A 23,962-nucleotide genomic window follows, 5' to 3' on the forward strand; every position below is an offset into this window, starting at 1 on the left:
GAATCGATTTCGAGAAGTAGAAAGTAAAAAAAAAAATGCTTCAAAAGATTTGTTTTGTACGAGCTTATACAATATTTTAAATGTGAATTTAATTCAAATAATCTTTTATATAGAGAAATTGTATATATACAAGTAAAAAGACGTACTCAAAATATTTAGAGGACGGGAAGCCTATTTTTAGGCTTCACGAGGATCGTTTATTTTTCTTAGTATAACACTTTAACAAATATATGGAAATTAGAAATAAAAATCATAAAAAGTCATGAAAAAAACTTGCCCGTTCTTTAAAGGTTAATATACAATTTGCATACCTTTTTAGGTGTAATATATGATTTACATATTTTAAAAATAAATATTCTACCATTTTTCATATTCCAATTAATTCAAATGTGTTGTAAACTAGACGTACATAACAAACAATAAAAATTTTACGTGAAAATCGGACATACTGACATATTGGATACGGCAAATTGGCATAAATCCATAAATACATTGTCGCTGTTATATAACATTTGTTTTATATGCGATGATTGAATGAAACACATCTAAAAGGTTTGCTATGATATTATACTTAATATTCTTCACTCTGGCAATTTTAATTGTTAAAATTGATCGAAATTAAGCGATTCGTAAACATAAAGAAAATGTTTTCCGAAATTTAAATGACAGAAATAAACCTTGGCACTTTCAAGTGTTACACATGTGCATGATGTCAACAGTTTCTTTTTTTATCGCCTCAAGCAAGGAGTCTTGCGTTCGTTCTTTTTCCTAAAAGACATTCATTAGCACCAGTAATTACGTAGTTCAAATTCCCAAGCGTAGCAATCATCAACGTAATTATCTTTTTGGAAAAGTGTCATATGTCACTTGCATACGGTTTCACCGTATGCTCGTGGGATTAAGGAATTTAGAGAGAAAATATTCTATCGCATGTTTAAATCGCACATTAATAGCAATGAATACGTATAGACAGTTTTGAAATTGATCTTTTTTTAAATATCGAGGAACATCAATATAGCTGTCAAATATAAATAAATATACGACTGAAAAATAAACGATTTTTCCAGGCATTAAAAAATAAGTAACACTTTAATCGTTATTTTAAACTCAAATGATCTCTACTACAACAAATTTGTGTAAATTGTGTCCAGTTGTCAACACACATTATTGATATTTAATATTGACAATTTGACATTTATGATAAATGATGATTTTCCTCGACTGTTTAGCTGAAATATTGGTTTTAAATTTGTCAAGGAGTACCTCATTAACATGATAATAATGGGTTACCGTACATCTCGCTTTCGCACTTTCTCTCGAATTATACGAAAGTATAATGTCGTATAACGTACGTATATTTGTTTTCGGTTTAAATTCGATTCTCTCCCCGCGTCCTTCGAGTCACTGTAAGTACCGTGTCTAAGGAACATCTGCGCGCAAAGATAATTCCGAGTCGGATTAGGAGGCAGCGCGTACTGGCTTTTCTGTTCCATCAGTTCAAGGATTCGCGATAGCGAATCGGCGCGGTGTACGCGTGAACGCGCGTGATAATAAAACGAAGGATATACTATCTTCGCGAAGGAAAATGCGGGCCAAGGTCAGTTCCTTGCCAAACGAGGGTCAAATCCAGTTACGACATTTTACCTGATTTTTTTGTATAGAGTTTAGGAATCTCTCTCGTCTTTTCACAATGCTGTTATTTTAAGATTCAACGTGATGAACTTACTATTATAAAGAAAACGCGATGTGAAGTACGCGTTTATCGTTCGGAGTCCTTGAATGAAGAAGGAAATACGATCATGAGATACGGATTTAGATTCGAGAGTGCCGAAGTACTTACGATTCTAATTTTCTTCGGAAGAATGTAAGAATTTGGAACAGTTGAGTATCATTGAAGCAAAATCCTTTTTTCGTTGATTGTATTATTTGTGGAAAATTTTATACGGGAAGGAGAAAAATGGTGGATTTATATAAATGATTATATCTCATATCGATTACTTGAAAAATCATTTTATTTTTTGTTGCCAAAGTTAAAATTTTGCTACCAAATATAAAATCCTTTATTAAAAAACGGAAAACATAACTATTTTCAATTTTGGTTTACCAAAATAGTTTCTAAATATAGGAATATGCAATCTGTATTTTACAAAAAGATAATATAACTTCAGAAAACGTCCAGATAAAAAATAAATACAAAACAAGCAATAATACATATAAAGATACTTGGAGGCAGTAGTATATATCGCTATTATTTCAAATTATTGTTTACTAATTGTAAGATAACAAACGCATGAAGCATTCGTGAATGATAATGTATTAATGTTATTTGTTCTAATGAATATTACGTATCGTATTAGCATAATTACGTCGGTTTTGGATATATTATAGCATAGAATGATGCGTTGTTATGCGTTATCATGGTGCACATGTTATGTTTCCCGTAAGTGCTGCTATTGAAATATTCAAGTCACATATTAATGAGCATTGGTTATGTATTTTCTGTGATATTCGAAATTCGACCGATCCTCTTATATCATGACCTATTTCAACAAGGATTTCTTTCGTGGAATGTGCATACAACAAGCTCACAATGCATATTGATTCGACGTATCCTTCTCTGAGAGAGAAGTTCCGATTTTATACCGCAGAAATATCCTCAAGTTCTTTTCCGACAGACCTTTCTTATCTTCAAAGTCGTGGCTTGATTAAAACGCTAACGGAGTTCATGTATCAGTAATTATTATTGATAGTTTTTGTGCGGCGTAACATTTTTATTATTTTATCATAATTATGATGAGCTTGAAACGTGGATAAAAATAACAATATTTATGAAATGTAGAAATAGAATGAATATTAATTACATTTTATGTCTCGCCGCTTTGGAGAACTGTTATCTCACCGCGGTTATTGTGGGGCTTGACCAACAGGGAAGCGCATTCGCTGATAAAAAAGGAAAAAAAGCGACATTCACACATACTCTGGCCGTATTTTCACGAATTTTTTTTTTCCGTCCCAGAACGTGGCTAACTGCAATTTATTTCTTTGGCTTGCCGACCGTCTGTCGTGCAGAGGGAAATACGGTGATGTACACATGCATGGAACTCGTGACATTTTGACGTTCAACGTGACCCGAAAGTTTTTTTTTCCCCTTGATATTCTATAACGGGCAACATTTGTACGCATCGTCACAATTTTATTCTCTTTCGAGTGCAATGCCGCGACTTCATTCTCGATAAGCCTAACGCGATCAGTCTTTAAAATTCCATCGCGTTGATTACCTCCAGTGTAACGTACACAGACAGCGTTTTCCATCAGATGGCTGAACGCATGTGTATGTGTTTCCGATATTTCGCGTGCTTTTATTCGCCCGATGCAGTTTCTCTCTCGAGGTAGCAAGGCATTTTCTGTGCATGTCGCGTTTATCTTCGGATCGATCCTGGAATTGAGATCGCGCTCATTGTCGAATGCTCACGTAGGAAGAGCCGAGGGCGCGATAAATAATTTTCACGGCAGCCTGCGAAACCTTCTGTCGTAGGTCGAGGTCAAGGCCGCGTTGCCGCGAGGAATGATTTTGTAGCGTACTCGAGGAGTAGCGTGCTCTTCCGCTGAAGATTTCAGATTTCCTTTGGCGAACGCGATTCTTTGGCGAAGATTTCAGATTTTCCACTCTCCTTCGAGAGCCCTAGTCCTTAACGAAAATTCAATCGTAGCATTCTTTTGACATTATCGATCGCTGCCGATAATACGCAATTTTGACCTGAATTGGCAATTTTGTGAATAACAGTAAATATTCTTAAAGAATATATCGCGGAATATATTTATAATACATTTGGAATCAATTTTTCCTTGGTGAAAATATCGAGGAAGATTATCAATATTATCATTTATTGCAATTTTTGATATCGTGTATTTTTGGAACCACGTCTCTATTTAAAAATTTCTTAAAATGAACTTTACTTGAAATTCGAAGGAGAATAGTTATCTGTAAGAATATACATAGTATAGTAATAAAATGCGTGAATTTTGTTTAACTAAATGGCAGTATAGTATAGTATTATACTTATACTGTCTATACATTATGATTTTATTATGGAAATTAGGTACAAATTTAGATTTGATCATTAGCGATTTTTAATTTATTCAAGAGCAAAAATAAAGCATCGATCTTATATGTGCGATAAATATTATAAGACAAATACGATACTAGTAAGAAAATTACATGTTTATGTGTATTTTATTTGTCAAAGTATTTTTTTACAATGCACTCCATGGCTGGCATTGTGTCCTGGAGACAACTGCGGTGATATCCTACTTTTTTCAATACTAGATATAACTTGAAATTTTCTCGAATTGAGAAATATGTATATATTTTTCATTATTTTGCGTGACAGTTCACGTGATTGCACATATCTTGTTTTACTGAAACTTTTTACGTCACCTTTCTCTGTTTTTCATTAATCGGATAATGGTAATTTTCTAAATGAATTTATTTTGCAGCAATGTACATTCATATATCTACATTTTCAAAGGATTTTATCGTGTAAATGTACATTGTGTAATATTATGAACATCAATCTAATAATAATTAACGTGATTGAAACAGACTTTTGTTAAACCATTTTCACGGTACATCGAAAATTAATATGAAAATTATACAAAATAATATTTGAAAAAGAGATACGTATTCATATTTAACGTATATATTTGACGATTTTATAATTTACAAGCTACGAGATTTTCCAATAATATATTCGCGAATTTATCTCTTATTTTTACGAAAAATACTTCGTGCGTACGAATATCATTTTTAGCTGGTTAATTGTGCGCTGTGATAAAAGAGCGTGTCAGTAGTTATTTTAATGTGAAACAAGATCAACTTAGGTCTTTTAAAAAGGCCTTACTTTACTTTAATTACGTCGGCGTATTATTAATACATGATGAAAAATATCATTTTTATATCTAATTGTAAGTTTAAATAATAGAGTCACTGATTTATATAATCTATATTAAAGTTATAGTCACAGGATTTTATTTTGACATCAATATTATTTGTACATATTTGCGGCAGTGAGAGTTACAAGGAGATTATCTAGTAAATTGTAGTTTAATATCTTCTAAGTAATTATGGTTTCGTTGATCACATTAGTCTTTGTTTGACCTAAGATATATAATTTTTCAGTGTAGCTAAATCCGATAGAAATCTCACTTTTTATAATTTTACAAGAGACGTGTTTTGACGCTATGAAAACTGCAAAGAGATTTTCACCGGTTGATCCTTTTTAGTTTCGCTCGTGAAGAGAATTTTTCACATGGCTTTGACAGTGCGTTATGGGTTCTTCAGTTTCACAGAGAATTTCGGTCTCCTCCAACATCTACCCTCGTCAAGATATCCAGAAAGTATCCAGTTGATACAAACGTGACACGTTTGCGATAGGTTCTTATTGGTCAAGCGTAATCAAAGAACTTATTTCGCACCGTATTATTTTGATGTACCATTGTTGAGAAATACCATATGAAAGCCTTATTTATCTTTTTTATGCCGTATTAATATTAATTGCCTGCAAGACGATGAGATGCTTAGTTGGAGTGGAGATGGTTAGGTTTATGGTATAGTTGGAATGGGGATTAGTTGCAGGATAGCTCCGTTCGGAAATGTGATTCAGATACAGATCAGAGAAATTCTCTGATCTCTCATGTTCCTTTTAGTTTTTCATATCATCTAGATTTTTTAAGACGTTATAGATTAATGCGTTGCAATAAATCGTATTGTCGAAAACTAATTGTGAAAATATTGTTAAAATCTCACTTACAATTTGCTTTATTGGGTATTTGGGTATATTGGGTGTCCCAACGAAAAGTGTCCACCAGGATTATTTTAGAATCTAGCGATTTTTCCGAAAAACCCCGAGATAAGTCGATTTGCGAGGGAGACAGGTCTTCGTCATAAATTCACCTACTTGGAACTAACTCCCTAAGCGGGAAAGCAACTCTTTCTTAAATGGCAATCTTAAATGGCAATCTTAAATGGCAACAGGGATTAAGTGACACATTATTTTAAAAGTCTTTTAATGCTTTTTTACTCTTTTATCGATCTTATGATATAAATAGTTCAATACGGTATTGTTCATTAATAGTTTCTATAGTTCTAATATGTATTGAGTTTAATCATTATTGTTTATCAGAAGAATTATATTACATTAAATAGAAGCAAGTTTATTTCTATTTTTTTCAATTTAGAAATATCTATTAAGAATCAGTTAGTATGATTCCAAAAGGAATCTGTTTGTTTTTACAAATAATGTTTGTGTCTTTTATTTTTTGCTTTATTATTTCGTATATTTTTTTCCGTTTCAAATTTTGCAACGTTTGTGTATCGCGTTCCTGCAAGGTTAACTTAAAAGCATAAAATTATTTTTGTTTCTCTGTACGTTAAACCAGAATGCATTGTAGGATGATGGCGCAATCAGCGATGTCGTTGTACCCGAATTCAAAATTTTATGATCGCGTAGCGCTGAATTTCGCTTGCGGGACCGGTTACGCGTACGATTTGTGTGCCTATAAAAATCAGACGCGGCAAAGAAATAAGCGAGACAGCTTTTGAAGTTGCAAGATTTAATTGGCAGTTCGCAAAAATAGTTTTGCGTGCTCGATACGGAAACGTGATTGAGCGTTCCCAATATAGCGTGATATATTCGATATCGCGTGAGTGTTTTAAATCGCTTGTTGTGTGATCGATATTTTTTAGGTATATATTTTAACCAGTATATTTTCGATAGATTAAATTTTTCATTATATAGACACAAAAATGTATATTTTACGTCAGTTTATTTATTGTTATACGAAAAGTTTTTTTTATGCCACTTCAAAGTTTGAACAAAATTAAATCAGATTGCTTTTAGAATGCACGAAGATAATTAAGGAGTTTTCATTCGCATAATAAAGTTTTACGAAGATATAATACGATTTGTGTAGTCGGAAATTCATTTATCATTTCACCGTCTTCATCTTTCTTGCAAAGTGCTTAGGGAGATTATCAATATCTACTAGTGCCGAGACATCCCCTGATTGCATCCAATGTCCTGTTCGAAATGCATTGCTTCGAAATTGCAGCGTAGGGCATCGCGAAATGCAGGGTGCTTGAAATTCTGTAATCGTGTAGTGAGTTGAGAGAGTGTGCATACTTATTTCTCTATTAAGTACAGTCGACGATATTATTATATCGATATCCTAATCATTGTATCGTTAGACAGGACGGTCGGACTAATTATGGAGTTCCTACAAATCACAGTTTCTATACACAGCGATAGTTTAATCAAGGAAAGCATAAATTGCACTCATACTGTAACCTAAATCCTTGAAGTATATTGGTCTATATTTCACGTCGCGCAGTTAAGACACGCTATGAATACATCTGTGCTCGTAACGATGATGCGAGTTTCAACATGTGTATATGAATAGCGAGTACTAAGATCGTACGAAAATCGCCGCGACTCACGACGAACTGATTCGTGAATTTACTTTCTTTTATTATCACCGATATTTTCGCTCACATTTTTCAAGCTCGAGATCTTTCAATATAATACATTGTATAGTGAAAAAAATGATAAAATAAAAAAAGAAATCGTTATTTTAGAAATAATATTTAACGAGAACGTGCGATTCTTGCATTAGTAGGGTAAACCCGGGTAAGATGGCCACACAGGAAAGATGGCCAACCCATGTTCATCCGATGTTTCATGGCGATGAGCTAGATTGAAAGAACGTAGGTTGGCCATCTTTTACCCTATGTCGTAATCTGTGACTAGTGATGGTCGATTTTATTGTAACAATTTGCATACCAACCTGTAATGGGCTCTTAGTTTCCAGATGATGAGCTCCCACGTAGGATGGGTACAGTTGGGCCAGACACATCATCGCCTCATTGCAAAATTTCAAGCCCATTACTTCTTCGTCCTCTCTTCCGTAACGGAAAGTCAGCGTCACTTGACCGAATACCTATAAAAATAACAATTCGGCTTGTTTTTAGGATAATATGTACATAATCGTGATGGATCTACAACTTTTCACTTAAATTATTTTATAACAAAAATTCTTCTTTTACATCCCGTCGGAGATTATTACAAAAAAATTACAAATGTTAAAACGCCGTTGTGTACGTAAAATATGTGTTTAAATGTACTAGGAATATTCCAAGATATATTATCTCATTGAAAATGAGTAAGCGAGCGTGTCAAGATGTTGGCACAAGAAATATGGTATAGTCCAATCCTTCATCTTTTTTTCCTTTTCCTATATTGTGAGAATTGGAATCGCTCACAATCCAACTTTAATTAACTCCGATCGAACGATACGTCAGAAGAAACTTTCCAGTAGATTTAACATTACTTATAACTAAGTAAGATGCTTTATGAGTTCGAAAAGCTTATTTCAGTCATTGAACTTCACATTTCAAGATCCGATAGTCTTAGTCCCAGCAGTTTTTTTAATATATATATATATCGAGTTTCTTGTAAATGTTATACAGTTCTGAAAACAAGTTGTAAAAAGGGGTTTACTAGATTTATATTTTGTATGTGACTGTGTCTTTTCTCGATAAGCATTCTAACAGTTATAAAATTGGTATAAAAATAAAGAAATATTTGTAATTTGTTTTGTTTCATAAGACGAAGGTATATATCTTACCTTCTTTTCGCGCACATAGTCGGGATCAACTAAGAGGACACCTAGAAGTTTGTTGTCATTGATGGCTTCACTGACGATAATATCTCTGCTGGCTAAGTAAAGTGTCAATTTATTATTCGGCGAGGTTTTCTTGTATACCCTGCAGATCAGAAAATATTTTATGTTAAAAGAAGATAAATTTGAAGGATTAGATCCAAATAGTATTTAAATTAAATTTCGTAGAATATTAAAATTCATATAATTCTTCGTTTCAGTTGAAGAAAAGTTAGAAAGGGTTTAATGCTGCGATGACGTACGAAATGTGTTGTAAATGCAAATTTATTCATTGGATTTGTAGCTTGAACATTCAAAAACAAAAAGACACAGTGTCTTCTTTTGCATCTAAAAAAATGTTTAATGAGAGTTAAAATCCTTTGGTTATGGCTGATGCGGAGCCGTACCGTTCTGTATGCACAGGTCAATTGCGGAATGCGATTGGACATTCTTAATAACGACGAGACGTAAAAAGAGTCACTAATGTGACATTTTGTCTGAAAAAAAGCGTTTAGTGAAAAACTGTAGTGGCGTTTCGTTCTAAGGAATCAAATTAGTGGGAAACCACTATACTGACGCGTAGCAGCTAGAAAATTAAATTTGTACACGGTATACAGTTTTTTTGTAAAATACAACAATCTATAAAGTAGATAAGGAATAGGATACATAAAGGATGTACAGAAAGGCTAACGCAATGTTTTTCACAGAAGTATCGCAAATCCTATAATCTACCAAAACTTTCGGCAGAGATTCATTATATCATTAGTTTGTTGTCTCAGCGTGTCGAGAGTCTTTGCACTTGTCCGAGACAATTTATCGATTAATTCATCTTATGGCGAAGTCGCTTCTGGCTTACAATTAGAGCAGTTACTACTGATTGTAATACGGATTGACGTAGGTTTGATCCGCTTTATTCCCTTTAACATTTATCAAGCGAGCTATCAATTTTACCGGGATTTTACCTGCGTGCCTGCATGCCGCTCGATATCAGTTGCATTCATTAGTTACTATATACAGTGGCATATCGTCAAATGCGTAATGCGCTCGCGTATGCTGAATAAATATGCTTATTTAAACGCGATCGACTGTATTGCTACAACAAGATACGCATTTGATTTTGGCATCTTTTTCACGAGATAATGATTGTACAAAGCGCACCCACGTACGCGTTATCATCCTCTCTATTATTTAATACGCGACAGCAATTAACAATGGCTTTGCTGATCATCGGCTTTGCGAATTTATTCGAATAATCGTTCAAAAGCAACAAGTAATTAAAATTAATGATTCGTGTTCGTGGAATTATTTGTCTGCATTTTGCTTCGCATAATTAGGGCCTCTCTTTGTGATATTTAACGACTTTTGTACTAATTTAACAATGATGTTTGGCATCCCGGTTAGTTGATAATAGTTAGCTAAGACTCTTATCTCAAGTGCCCTGATGATGCCGTTTGTGTCAGTACGCATTCGAGAATGGCAACTAAGATTACATTCTCTCTAGGCTTATTGGTAGATAATGAATTTAGGCTATATTACCATGTGCGTATGCGTATTATGCTTGATACTAGTAGGACAAAGTAAAATTGAAATCTTTAATTACTGATTGCAAGATCCTTAGTCTTTACCAATTCATTGTTAATCTTTCTCAATGCACAAAATAGAAAAAAAAATTAAAATAATTTAGTTTTATTTTCAAAATTAAAGTTTGTGCTTAAAGTTTAAATAATTGTTGAACAATAAACAAGAATATTAGCAGAAATAGGAGGATTAACATTAACGATCGATACTTTAGTACGTACGATTGCATAATATGTGCGATCAATATCTTATGGTGTGCGTGTCATTAAGCGTTACTGGCGATCTTTCTAACGAAGCGAGACGTTAATTAATGCTACCTTAGAATGCTCATGGTATTTGTAACGTTTTTTAAATTAAACTCCGAAATAGATTCTTCTGTACTGCATTTTATCCCGTTACTTTGACGGAAATCTTGTTTTTAAATTAAATACGAGGTCTGAAACCACCGTGCGTATTAATCAAACTTTACCCGGTGTGGTTGTACGTATAAGTACTTATTGTAGAAGTGTTTGAAAGATGCTTGCTTGTCACGGCGCGTTAAAACAAGATTTACGACGAACTGACTTCATTTCACGGAGATTCTATTAGATGTTTTTAGTTGGAATTCTTTTTGATGCTCTTTTCTCGCATCAGTGTGGAATTTCTCTCCCTTAATATTATTTAATTAAGTATAAATAAACGATAGCAGAATTTATGTTATCTTTAAGAAAAGATCGTCATATTAAAATGTCTCCTTACTCATTGATTTTTTGATATTTAGTTATGAAAATTATTTTCAATGTTGTTCAAGGCTTAGAAAAGAGAATAAAATGCTTATATTGTTAAAATTTCAATTTCAACATAGTATAAAAAATTAAGTAAACTGAGTACTGCTAAGTGTACAAACGGGTAGGTCAATCACTCAACTATCATCAATGGGAGCATGAGCTCTATTTTTGGCAAGAACATTTGAAAACATTTCATTCTAAAGGGTCTGGGGTCCGCTGGACCCCGGGTGGTATTTAAGGGTTAATAAACATATATTTATATAGGATTGACTCTGTTACTATTGTCAGTAAGACTATAGGCATACATTGAATAACCCCGAATAAAAAAAAAGATTTTTATTTTATCGTGTTTTAGATTGTTTTTTCGTGTTTCGGTAGCACAAGTGACATGCAGCTGAAAAACAGAAATGCGCGCTTCAAAGCAAAATAAAATACGAACGAGCAAGTTGTACAACTGAATAGTTAAATAATAGAAGCATTTTTTAAAAGCGTGAAATATAACGTACGTCCAAAACATGCGTGTAATAAAAAAATGTCTGAAGCATAGAGTTCAGAGAGAAAAACAATTATACTTTTATTCGAAGCGAAAGCTTTTCGCTAAAATGTTTTGACTTGAAACAGAATCGAAAGTTTGCCTTGATTGAACTAGATATTTTTTTTCTATTTTGTTTAAGGTAGTTGTATCGCAAAACCCATTTTCATAGGAATTTTTTAAAATTTGAACATCATATTAATGTAAACACGCTCTACACACACGTGCAAATAGAAAAAGCTTGACTATACCAAAGTTGAAATAATGGAAATCAAACATAGCACTTTTTACATGTATCGTAGAACGAAAACGGCTTCCTATATCACGTTTGTAATTGTAGCGATCAAACTACTCATACGATTTTAATGAAAAAACAAAGAGATGACAAAGAGACTTGTCAAAATATACAAACAAAGTACAAAAGTACAAGACCATTGTCTATCTAGTTTTGAAGCAATCGTTACACAAAGTACGCAATTTCTCATAGCGATGGACGCATACGACAGCTAACCTCTGTAAAGATCTTGTAACACTGCGCATATGAAGATTAGATATATATGCGTAGTTCATTGCCGCTAAAGTCTTTTCTTCAATACTTTTTATCTCATTAATCTTCCTTTGTAACGTTCAACAGACATTGTTGCTTCTATTTCTTCTATTCTATTCAAAATAACCTCGATAGCATACTAACGCGAGCGTCGCGAGCTAATCTTGATGATATACTGACATTACTGACGCAAGTAAAAACAGTAAAAACAGAACAAGCTCAGTCAAAGGTTTTACACAGATAAATAGAGTTTTCCGTACATTATCGTATTGCAGTGTGACCATTATTTTTGACTAATACTATCGTGATACAACTACCTTATTTACTTTCTGTGTCAACGTTTATTTAGTCTAAAATGACAGTTGAATTCGAAAGATCTTAACAAACGAAACTAGAGATATAAATATATCATTGCTAGGCACGTGTTATGGAACTTTTCAAAATTAATTCCGATCGGAATTATTTTTGCTAGAAAACTCAATAAAAATCTAGGAAATAACTAAACAATTCCGATCGGAATCAATTCCAAAAAATTACTTAATACGTGCCCTGTAGTCAGAAACGTAGTATATTGATATTTAATGCATTTTATATAAATATAATATCTGGAAGGCTATCTGGAAGTAAAGTTTATGGTAAATTAACATATTTATAATGTTAAATTTAATTAAAATTAGAAAAGAATAAAATGCTATTTTTAGATTAAATGTTATTTTTTCTTCTCTTTTTTTTATAAAAAATCAAAGACAGCGATATTTCTTTATAATATATAACGTAAAGAAACATGTCGATTTAACAGATGGAAACTCTTATAAGAATTAACACAATTTAGATGTTTATTTTAACATTATAAAAGATGTCACTAACAAAAGAATTCATGCATTTACATATGAATATAATTATTTTAACTCTTAGAAACGGTGAATATTAACTTAACGCAGCAAAATCAAAATAACACAATGACAATATGTTACATTAATACAAGTATATGTTAAAAATTTAACACAAAAATTTCTACATGGGTATATAGAAAAATCCACACAAAATACAAAATGTTTTTTACCGTGTATGCATTTGTATATGCAGTCTGACACCAAAACTTTGCGCGTTTACGATTTTTTTACTATCTTACATATATTTTCGTTGAAAACAGATAACATTACTTGAAAAAAGTTTTCCTCTTTGTCACTGTGTAAAATGATCAAATTCTATGTATTTAAGGTATCATCCCTTTAGACTTTTTTAAGCGAATTATCCAGACCTTGAAGATCCAATAATACTTTTCCTCTTCCCACCGAATAAGCCACAAATACGCCCAGAATAATCGGATCAAGGATTTCTCATGACTTTAATTATTCAATTTTCCAGCTTTTAATCATATTGTATAAATGAGATACATAGGTAAGCGTATCTATATTAAATTTTTGTTAGAGCTGTGTGTATTAAATAATATTAAAACTATAAATTATTAACTATCAGCTCTTATTATCACCATGCATTTTTGTTGAGCATTATGTGAATTTAGATAGTTTGTTGCGTTTTTTGTTATTTACAGTAATTATTTCTGAGAAATTTTCGTCACGATTTTAGTTCGCTAAATTTAGATTCTAAATAATAAATTAAGATAATAGATTTTAAATAAAAGATAAGATTCTTTCTAATTAATAAATAACAAATCTAAACATAAGGTAAAAATCGTTTATTACATTTAAAGGTAAAGAAAATTATATGTGAAAAATATAAATGTACAGTGTATAGCAGATGCATGTGTTATACAAATAGTATTTTTTGATACTTTACTAATTTTTCATTAGAATTACAAAAATGAGATATAATGTGAAAAGATTACGATTCATAATAATTATTTATAATCAAATCTAATAACATATTACCTTTGACTGCTGAATGTGACATCCGATATGTGATCCGGGCTTGTATCGATTTTTCTGAAATACAGAAGAAACGAGGGGTGTTACTTATTGGAAGACTACATTTATTTTGAACGTAGGTGAATGTATGAAAACTATAAAAAATTATGAATTTTTTGCATTTATCACGGAAAGAGCATGTAAATATTTTAGTTGACGCGATATGATTTATTTACCATTGCAAAATTATTGGCATTGATCGGTCGGAGTTAAATTGGGGGAGCAATCTCAATTGTTGACATTTCATTTGCCAACAGTAGTATCGTGCCGGCTTGTTTATTCCTCCCACGTTTCTCGGTTGTTGGAAACTGGAAAAGTGCGACACGTCCCATAGCAATCTATACTAGTCACGTTTTTACAGGGATTGCATGGAGATATTTATATTTGTGTTTTGATTTGTATTTGCCATTAGAGAGCACAGACAGAAGGTAATTTATTTTAAATGCTTTATATTCATCGAAGGATTATGTAACACTTCAAGTCACGTAAGAAAGAAACGTTTTTTTCTTTTAGATCGGAAAGATTTTTTTTTGTTTTTCAAATTTTATAAATTTGACATTTATATAATTTTCTATACCTACACTTTTTATTTCTCCGATACCACTTCTTATATTGCTCCGAAACAATTCAAACAAGTTTTATGTAGCTTTAATTATATAAGGAGCTGACTTTTTAATTATTTTTGTAAAAAGTTCGCGTGAAAATCGTTGTAAAATTGTTCAAACGAGGCGACGTACGTGTGATTTTAATTAATAAGTTAAAACGTGCGGTTTACACTGTAAGCGAGTTATGCAAGTTCGTAATTTGTTGCCGTTTTAATTGTAGGTTGCCATGATAGTTTTGCGTCGTGCAAAATAGTCGCGGTTTTGTGCCGTTTTTGTGCGGAAAAAAAATTAAATAAATATGCACGGGTTTGTGCGTCGGGCGTAGAGGATTTTGTTCTCGAAGCTTTTATATTTATAGCTTAATCTCTTTGTGACACCGGTGAAAAATATTTTCCAAGCGGTAATAAAAAAGTTCATTGAGTCAGATATTATATCGAAAATTATTTCAACAATACCAATTTCTTATGAAACTCACGATCGATTCCAGTTAATTTAAAATTTAAAAACATCTAATAATAAAAATATTTGCGGCATTGCAAATCAAAGATTTCAAACAAATTTAGTATTACGTACTTAAATAAGTAGATAATAAATCATAAAACATTTATTCACGATTAACTGGATTAATATTAAGTTGAATTTTAATCGAGATAAAAAATTAGAAGCGAAAAAAGAACTTTGCTAATGTTTTGTTAAAATTATTCTTCGTTAATGGCTTCTTATCGCCTAAAATAATTTGTGAAAGATACAGGTATCATCTGTTGATAGCCTTAGACTTCGATCGCGTCGCAATTGAGTAGATCGCGGGGCGTGACGTTGATACTTCTACGTGATTGTAATTTATCGCAGCGGTAATTGGATTACAGGGAATTGTACACGATGCACTATACACATTATCCGACCTTGAGAATGATAGATTACCTGTCAGCTTTGTCAGTATTTGTAACATTCTTCGTTGCAACACCGTTTATACTCTGGTTTGCGCGATGGGCTATCCAGGCTGTCCTTTGCTAATCTTTAATAGGCATGTGAAAATTGGTGCCATAATTGGACGCTATAAAAATCTTTTTTTTTTTTACAAAATTTAATTACGTTTTCTTCACACTTCATGTGAGCGAATGTAATTTTACGAAAATTAATTAATCGCAGCAATTATTTATAAACGCAGTTATTTTGCAACACTGTTTTTTTTTATTGTAGCTGATTGAAACATTGCACGTATTTGGCACGTATTTCAGGAAGATAGCTGAAAAAAATTAAAATACAAAAAATTTCATTTTTATAACATGCTCTTATTTAGTAAATCTTGCTGTGCAAGCCACGGCGTATGTGTACATATCTTTTTCCATTAACCTAATTAGAAATTATATTATTACTAAACATTTTGAAAAATTTTTTACACCCAATATAATGGGAGCCTCAGTAATATTAATTGCTAATATCATTATATTATCACACTATCATATATCTAATGTCATGTTTTTTTTTGCAATCTCTCACGCTTCAAAATGTCGATGCTAGAACGCGTTCCAAAAAATCGTAACTGATTGTAATATATCCTGTGTTCCTGTGCAAATGTTGTAATGCAAATGTTCGATTGGCCCCGAATAGCATAATAGCGTATAACAGCAGTGTACAACGGGGAAATGCGCATATTGCGGACGATAAACAGAAAAAGCCGTAACCTGGCGTTAAGATCGCATAAATCATTGGCATATAAACATTTAAAATGGCACAGTTGTGCATAGTTGCAACTCTGGCGCAGAAGTAAATTTCCGATTATGTTTTACGGTGAATGTTGTGGATTAACTGCGAAAAATTCAAATGTCCGATCTTTTTAAATAAATGACGCCAACAGAGTTGGACTGTTTTCGCTATCAATATATGAATTATAAAATATCATTTGAAGTACATCGATATTTCGTCAGATTGATAAGATTTATTATGGAAGAAATAAATGATTTCTCAACATGGTCTCTTGGATGGTCTTGCGCATTCTGAGTTTTATGTGGATGCATTCGAACCTTCATTATTATCCACTCACTTTAACTATAATTGATATAGTTATAATGGTAATATTATAATGATTATAATGACAGTATTATAATACAATAATAAGATTAGAGTTTCTTTGTATTGCTATAAAAAACATCTTATATTATTGATGACATATTACTACACAAGTACTATAATAAATATATTTAATAATAAATGTACATATTACATATTATATGTACTATCTATAATAAATATATTTTTTACATGTCGTACATTATAGACATGAAATATTGCTACAACTTATGCGAACGATATATTTCCGAATTTTATTACCAGATTAATACATCGCTCTGTAAAATATCGCGTTTAGTAAAATATAATGCGTGTATATCGATACCCGAGTGCATCGCACCGCGTGCGTAATCAAGTTATCACAGTTTCAACTTTATCGTTGGTTTTCGAATTGAATGCGACAATCATAGGGCGCAATCGCCTTTCTCCACGCATTCGAATTTCAGGGTGCATCGAGAACGTTAACGTTGGTCGTTTCGCATCGCGGTGCCCATTATCGAGCGTCGTTTTACGAGAACTGCGTGACTCGATCGACGCAGCAATGCAATTCTCGTAGCCCAGGTGCAGGCAACGGAAACGGACGTAGCGTCGCGTCGTATGCCATTGCAGGGGCTTGAAACCTAAAGCGGAGTGGACGGAATAAAATTTTTTCGTCGTCGATGAAAGCACGTGCGTAATGTGGTTTTCCGATGCACGAAGCCAGCGCGCGCTCGTGCCAAGAGGGACCAAATATGTGAATGACGCGACGTTTGATGAAGAAACGTGACTTTATACGCGCACGTCGAAATAAAACATGCACGGAGAAAATTTTATAGTAAATATTACTATGGTGTCGCACTAGCTGCGGACCATCGAGGAATTTCAAGTTAAAATACTATAATTATTGTTTTAAAAACGATTAAATAACGTAATTTTTACCATAAACATAGTAATTTAACTTAAAATTCCTCGATGGTCCGCAGCTAGTGCGACACCATAGTAATATTTACTATAAAATTTTCTCCGTGTGGCTTTTTGATCGCATCATATTTTCTATAACAACAAAATTACTAATAAGTTTCTAGTAGTATGATATATTCGTAATAATTTGAAAAGATAATTTTACGTCTTTATTCTCTTCTACATTACACGGGATTATATCCTACATTCAGCGTCAAAGGCGGATAGCATTTAACCCTCCATTGCCCTCGTTCAGCAAGCGTTAATGCCCTCGTATCAACGCCGTGCCGCGTCTGTATACTTGTATCACTGGATTAGTGCGGCGTTGTTTTTTCTTTTTCAGTTTAACACAGTTTTAATCCCGTATCACACTACGGATTAGGATTGAGATTGGATTGAAATTTAATCAATCATAATAAAAAAACTATAAACAAGCTTAGTGAATTTTGCTCTTATATGAGCGTTCGTCTCATACGAGGATCAAATCAACGTTAGTTATTATATAGTGGCAATGTCAATATTACTTGATTGTGCTTTGTCAAAAATAATGTGCCTTGGGAAATCATTGTTCTTCAGTGACGAAGCGCAAATACGAAATGGATAGTTTTGGAAGGGTCAAGGTTCAATGTTTTCGTGGTGATGCTACAATCTGAATCGCGGTTGACATGCCGGAAATGGGAAATAAATCCCATGAGCCGAGAGCTGCCCGGGTTTCGTGTGGGTCTGATCAAAATGGCAGATATTCTTATCGCGTCCACGTGATATTTTGTTGATGCCGGGTTGGCCTCGATGAATTACGGTTTATTCACGCGACGGCGTGTAACGCGATGAGACTAGGTAAGCTTCCATCGCACCGACAAGGTTCTTGGTTAAAGTGTTGGTTGTGATCTAGCGAGGTCATTGCGAATGCGAGGCCCCAGACGGTCGTCTATTTTGTTACTATAATGAAACGGGTCTCTTTGTTATCGCGCCGAGAAAATCATTTTCCTTCATCGTGAATTTTATCTCTTCTTTCTTATTAAACGTGTTGTGAAATTTTGTAGATTACTTGATAAGGCTAAAGAATTGAAAACGTTGATGCGGGCGGATAATACTTTTGCTAAAATAATTATGTTTCCGGAACGATCGCCATATCAACATTCATTTATATCTTTTGGGGAACCTTGAGGTAATTAATTTTAGCTTTTCTTTGAGTCTCTGAAGTTTCGAGAAAAGTTATTAATACGAAATAATGAAAAATGAAAATTAAAAGATACGACAATTAAAAGTTATGACTATCCTAAATTCTAGAGGATAGAAAGTTTCTAAATTACCATATATTAAAATTCTTTTCGCAGGAATGATGTTTTCTCGGTAGCACTTCTACCTAGAGTTCTACCGAAAAGTGTCATGACTCAAATCGATCTTGATTTAAAAATAAAGAGAAAGTTACTATAATACCAATTTTCTTATAGTGAAAACACACACATGAAGTTCTTATCTTGTTATCATTCTATATCTTCGAATCCTTATCAGTCAGCGAAATTTTAATCGCTCGCGAAAGTCGCAGATAAAAATAGGCTTTAGTCTATTTTTAGTATTCATAGAAATATAGAATTTATGTAATAAATAAGAAATAATATTTATTGCTAGAACTCCTTATAAAATGGTTCTTAAATACGTTCAGAGCTGCGTGAGAACTTTTTTAGAATATATACACAGAACTCTCGAAAATTGAGAGCGTCTTACGTTCGTTCACGTAAAAGCGCCTTTCTTGGGTGTAAAAATTCTAAAACAATGTTTATATACAGAACTCTATATAAAATGTTGAAATACATTCAGAACTGCACGAGAACTCTTTTAGAATAATTAGAATTATTTAGAATCGTTCAATATCTCACTTTTGTTCTCATCAAAGACAACTTCTTCGACCGATAAAAATGAAGAAAATAATGTTTATCGCTAGAATTCTTTTTAGAACTTGATGTAAAACTATAAATCTTTTAAAATCTTTCAATGATTATTAAAAGAATTCCCGTGGGACAAAATAAGACGCTGCGTAAACCTGGCGTCTTGTCCTTTTTTGTATTTTAATAACCATAACTATTTGTTTAATCTATAGAGAAGTAGAACAATTAAAAATATAAAGCTAGAATTTTCAATATTTTATGAGTTCCACAAATATGCCAGGTTCATACACACAAATTCTTCCTGGAACGTATCAGGAACTCTAAAACCTTTCGTGCAAAAACGAGAATTTTTTTTAATTTTTATTTATTTTAGCTATTTCGTGCCCTGGGCACGTATCATGGAACTTTTCGGAATAAATTCCGATCGGAATTATTCCGTTTTCTCTAGAAAACACAATAAAAATCTAGGAAATAACTAAATAATTCCGATCGGAATCCACTTCAAAAAGTTCCATAATACGTGCCCAAAACTTGTTTGTTTGCATCAGAGTTCTGAAAATTCTGATAACTTTACAGAGGCAGATGTCCATACAATACACTGTCACTCGGAATTCATTGTCTCCCGCTCAAATGACATGCAATAGTTACGCGAATCGATGAACGCATGTTGAACCGCGGTGCATGGTACAATCTTCCTGGTAAATGGATCGGGCAGTGATGCACGTTGCGATTTGATGTCATCGAGAGGCTCGTATTGATATCTTGATATGTGTTACATACAAGTTCTATTGCGATATTATTTGCTTGGTTAGTATGATCGTTCTGTGCCGTTTGCACTTTATGCGATTACAATTTTATATTGAATTTTTCTCAACGACTTGATTCAAGCTCAAAATAATAAAAAGTGCACATTCTACTAGCAATAAATACGATTGAAATTGACACTTAAACCAGGTTATAAAAATGCCATTGAAGATGCTCGACAAATTTCTTTAGTACATATTTCGTAGCGAATACAATGGATAACGAAACAATATAGTATTATTATATTATCGTTAAATTAACGTTAATAAATTGGTGCGGTATATTTAACTAACTATTGTTATAAATTGAAATTTACACGATAATAACACACAATTGTAAGTTATGACTAAATTGGCTCTAATTTGCATTTACCATTTCGCAATACACTCATCGCAAAACACATTGCGAAATCACCTTGAACTAATTAATTACAGAGTATATATGTATAAATGTTTGAGGCATTATACTTGTATGTGATTTTGATTGTAAGCCACATTATGTCATTCTCAATCGGATTTGGTCCTATCAAGCTTAAATCTCTTCAACCCTATTAAAGTCTTTTTCTCCTTAACAGTAAGGTATACTGTAGGAAAAATTAGTACTCGTGAGTTTTCATTCCATTTGATCCTATGCAATCATCTGTAATATAAAACCTTTTTATATTACATTCAAAGTAGCTTAGAAAAGCTTCAATGACATAAGAATAATATTTAAAAAACCATCCGGTTAAGATTAATGATAACGTAACATTGAATTCTCTTATAAGATTCATTAACATTCCTGTTTTTCTTTGCAAAAATTTGACAATCAATATCTTGATGAAATATAAATCATAATAAAAGCAGCAGGCCCCCCCCCCGTAAATCTACGATTAGCTTTTATAAAAAGTTGATGAAATATTGCATGGTTATTGAAATATTGTTGGTAGATAAAAGCAATTTAATGGTTCGTAGAACACTTTAGGATATCACAAATGTGCCAATCATCATAGCGCCTTTTTTGTTCGTAAAAAAAATAGCAGGAGCCCCTCCTATATTATACTTAGATTAATGAAGTAGTAGACTGCTAGAAAATTAATTAGTTTGATAAAAGCTTTCAGCATCGAAAGCTGCAAATTTCGATAAATTGTCAGACTCTTACATTTTACATACCTTTTTGTTAAAGAAAAAAATCAATCAAATTTTGCCGATAAACTTTTGGTGTACGATATCTATATTATGGCGCGACTAATCTCAACTTTTATAACAGTTATAATTTCTGTTTTCAATTTTTTATTAGGTATTAATTACTAACGCAACTAATTTTATAGACGTAAAAATTGGTAAAATTAATCTAGAACAAATAAATCTTTTAAACGCAATTAGTATACAAATAATACAATGGTACAAAGTTGTGAGTAACTTGATAAGCGCATAAATTAACAACCGGCTAAATATAATTACTTAAACTTAAGCGTTAACGTTGGCTAATGTTGAGTGCACTGCAAATTCAAGTGCGTGTTATTTTAGCTGAAGCCCTTCACACACATTTCTTACCGTTTTAAATCACGTCATTTAACATATAAAGAAATATGTGAAAAGAGCTTCAGTCTAATGTGTCATTTTTAGACGTTCATGCGTGTAAAAATAACACACTTGGATTTGCAGAGTGTGTTTAAATAATATCAGAATTAATTTATCTTGAAATTTAAGCGTTAATTGTAATCGGAGCAAACCATTGACTGTATGGAATTTTTCAAAGGCTGCACGGGAGTTTTTAATTGTAAATATTAAGCTGAAATCCATTTCGAACGAGTTTCTCATAGTGTGTTATCTGACCTATAGTGCATTGAAACGCATATCGATCTGATATGTGGCGTATTATTCCGTATCTCTTTCTCTCTTTGTCGATTTCTGTCTTTTCTCTCTCTCTCTCTCTCTTCCTATCTTTTTGTCTCTTTGTCTCTTTGTTTTTTTTTATTCGTCATAGTGTAAAATCGTTTATTGCATGTCCAACGTTATTTGTTTTTAACATTTGTATATAACAAAACAGTAAAAATGCTCGCGAGATATGTCATCGCAAATATATGAAAGAAAATATAAAGGGAATAAATCCACCGCGAAAGAATGTGTAGCAAAATTCATTGAGTAAAAATGGTGGCACTGCCCAAGCAATCTTCTTTTGTGAATGCGATGACAAGGCCGTTCTTTCTTCGTTGCAACGACTAAGGGAAGTATTCGTGGCTCAAGAGTACTTTTGCCGATTTCCGAATTTATTATGTATTATGCCTTTCTGTGGCGCGATCGCTGATGTAATTAAGATCTGTGAGATTCTCGATCATAGACTTGTTTTCTCCGATACTTTGTTAGAATACGCTTTTATACTGCAAATACTGTTCCTTTTACGCATCCTATACAACGGAAATTCTAAAGAATATGAATGGTAGAGCGGTATTTTTTATCATCACTCTTGAAACACTGTTCAAGTTTTATGAAACATATACACACAGTCTTGATATATTTTTGATTTGTATAAAATTAATTAATATTAAATTTTGCTACTGCTTACTCGCTCTGCCTAAATGCTATTAAAAAGTGCACTTTTCCACCTAGTTTGCATTGGATGGAGAAGCACCCTGTTTTACCCTGTCAACTCCGGCGATTTCTCGTAGAACGTGAAGTGCATAATTTTATCCGGTTGTAAAAAAAAAGCCCGGCCTTATCTCACCTGCTACATATGTTTTGCATACGTAATAGGGATATAGCTGGAGTACTCGTGCTTACGTCTATGTCCATCAATGTACTCAACATGACAAAAAAGGTATATGCATTAACACTTTATTGTCTGTGCAAAGCAGGACGACAAGCCGGACAAGCGCGCTCGTAGTTGTTTTTATCAGTTTTTTTCATTAAAAGCCGCGTCAATAACTTTGTCCGTCGTCTTCTGTTTACAAACAAAAGGATTAACGCTTCATTATTCATTAAGTCTGTTTTTAATTTTATTGAGAATTTATTTTAATTTCCATAAATGGACAAAACGCGATATTAAGGCTACATCAGGACGATCAGGATACAACGTGTAAACACTTGATAACTGATTGTTATTATTTGATCGTGGGCGTGTATTTACGTGTTATTTCTGTGTCCATTATGAAAATTTACATAATCATTAGAGGAAAATTATTGTTACGTCGAACATACAATTTCATTTAGAGTGGCGTTCATTATAGGAACTTGTGCAGTGCATAAGACAGTTTCATTAACCGATATTAATAAAGTTCTATTCTTCTTACATTTAATTATACATTAGTCGTTAGGTTTCATTAAATGCATTGAATATCTACAGATGTAAACAAAACGAAAACAAAAACACGTATCTTTACGAGTACAATTCGTACTCTAAATAAGTTTTGAAGACACCTTCTATGGATATAGGCAAATGATTTGTATATTCATCTCGAAATATTATTCAGTTGAATGCATTGTTAGTGTTCTAGAGGAAAATATTCGATGTTTAAAGATGCTTGTTTATTGCGCAATAAATAATTTTGTTTTAACATCGAAATCGAATTTTTCTTTTCGCGTTTCTTCTTACTGTCTTTATTGATAA

At 32.7% G+C, this 23,962-nt stretch overlaps 2 protein-coding genes across 12 annotated transcripts in view; one reads left to right on the top strand and one right to left on the bottom strand.

Annotated features, from left to right (window-relative positions):
- The window catches only part of LOC139809424 (14 kDa phosphohistidine phosphatase), an 80,900-nt gene that overhangs the window by 15,610 nt on the left and 41,328 nt on the right, over window positions 1–23,962 (top strand). The gene's annotated exons all lie outside the window — the stretch shown is intronic.
- The window catches only part of LOC139809422 (phosrestin-2), a 58,386-nt gene that overhangs the window by 14,163 nt on the left and 20,261 nt on the right, over window positions 1–23,962 (bottom strand). For all 10 annotated transcript variants that reach the window (XM_071772310.1, XM_071772303.1, XM_071772309.1 and 7 more), the window contains 3 exons: window positions 14,032–14,085; window positions 8,683–8,821; window positions 7,843–7,995 (listed from right to left, as the gene is read on the bottom strand). In XM_071772310.1, the coding sequence (XP_071628411.1) occupies window positions 7,843–7,995; window positions 8,683–8,821; window positions 14,032–14,085 (346 nt within the window). The remainder of the gene's footprint in view (window positions 1–7,842; window positions 7,996–8,682; window positions 8,822–14,031; window positions 14,086–23,962) is intronic.

This window comes from Temnothorax longispinosus, chromosome 3 (assembly GCF_030848805.1).
Source record: "Temnothorax longispinosus isolate EJ_2023e chromosome 3, Tlon_JGU_v1, whole genome shotgun sequence".
NCBI classification, from domain to species: Eukaryota; Metazoa; Arthropoda; class Insecta; order Hymenoptera; family Formicidae; genus Temnothorax; species Temnothorax longispinosus.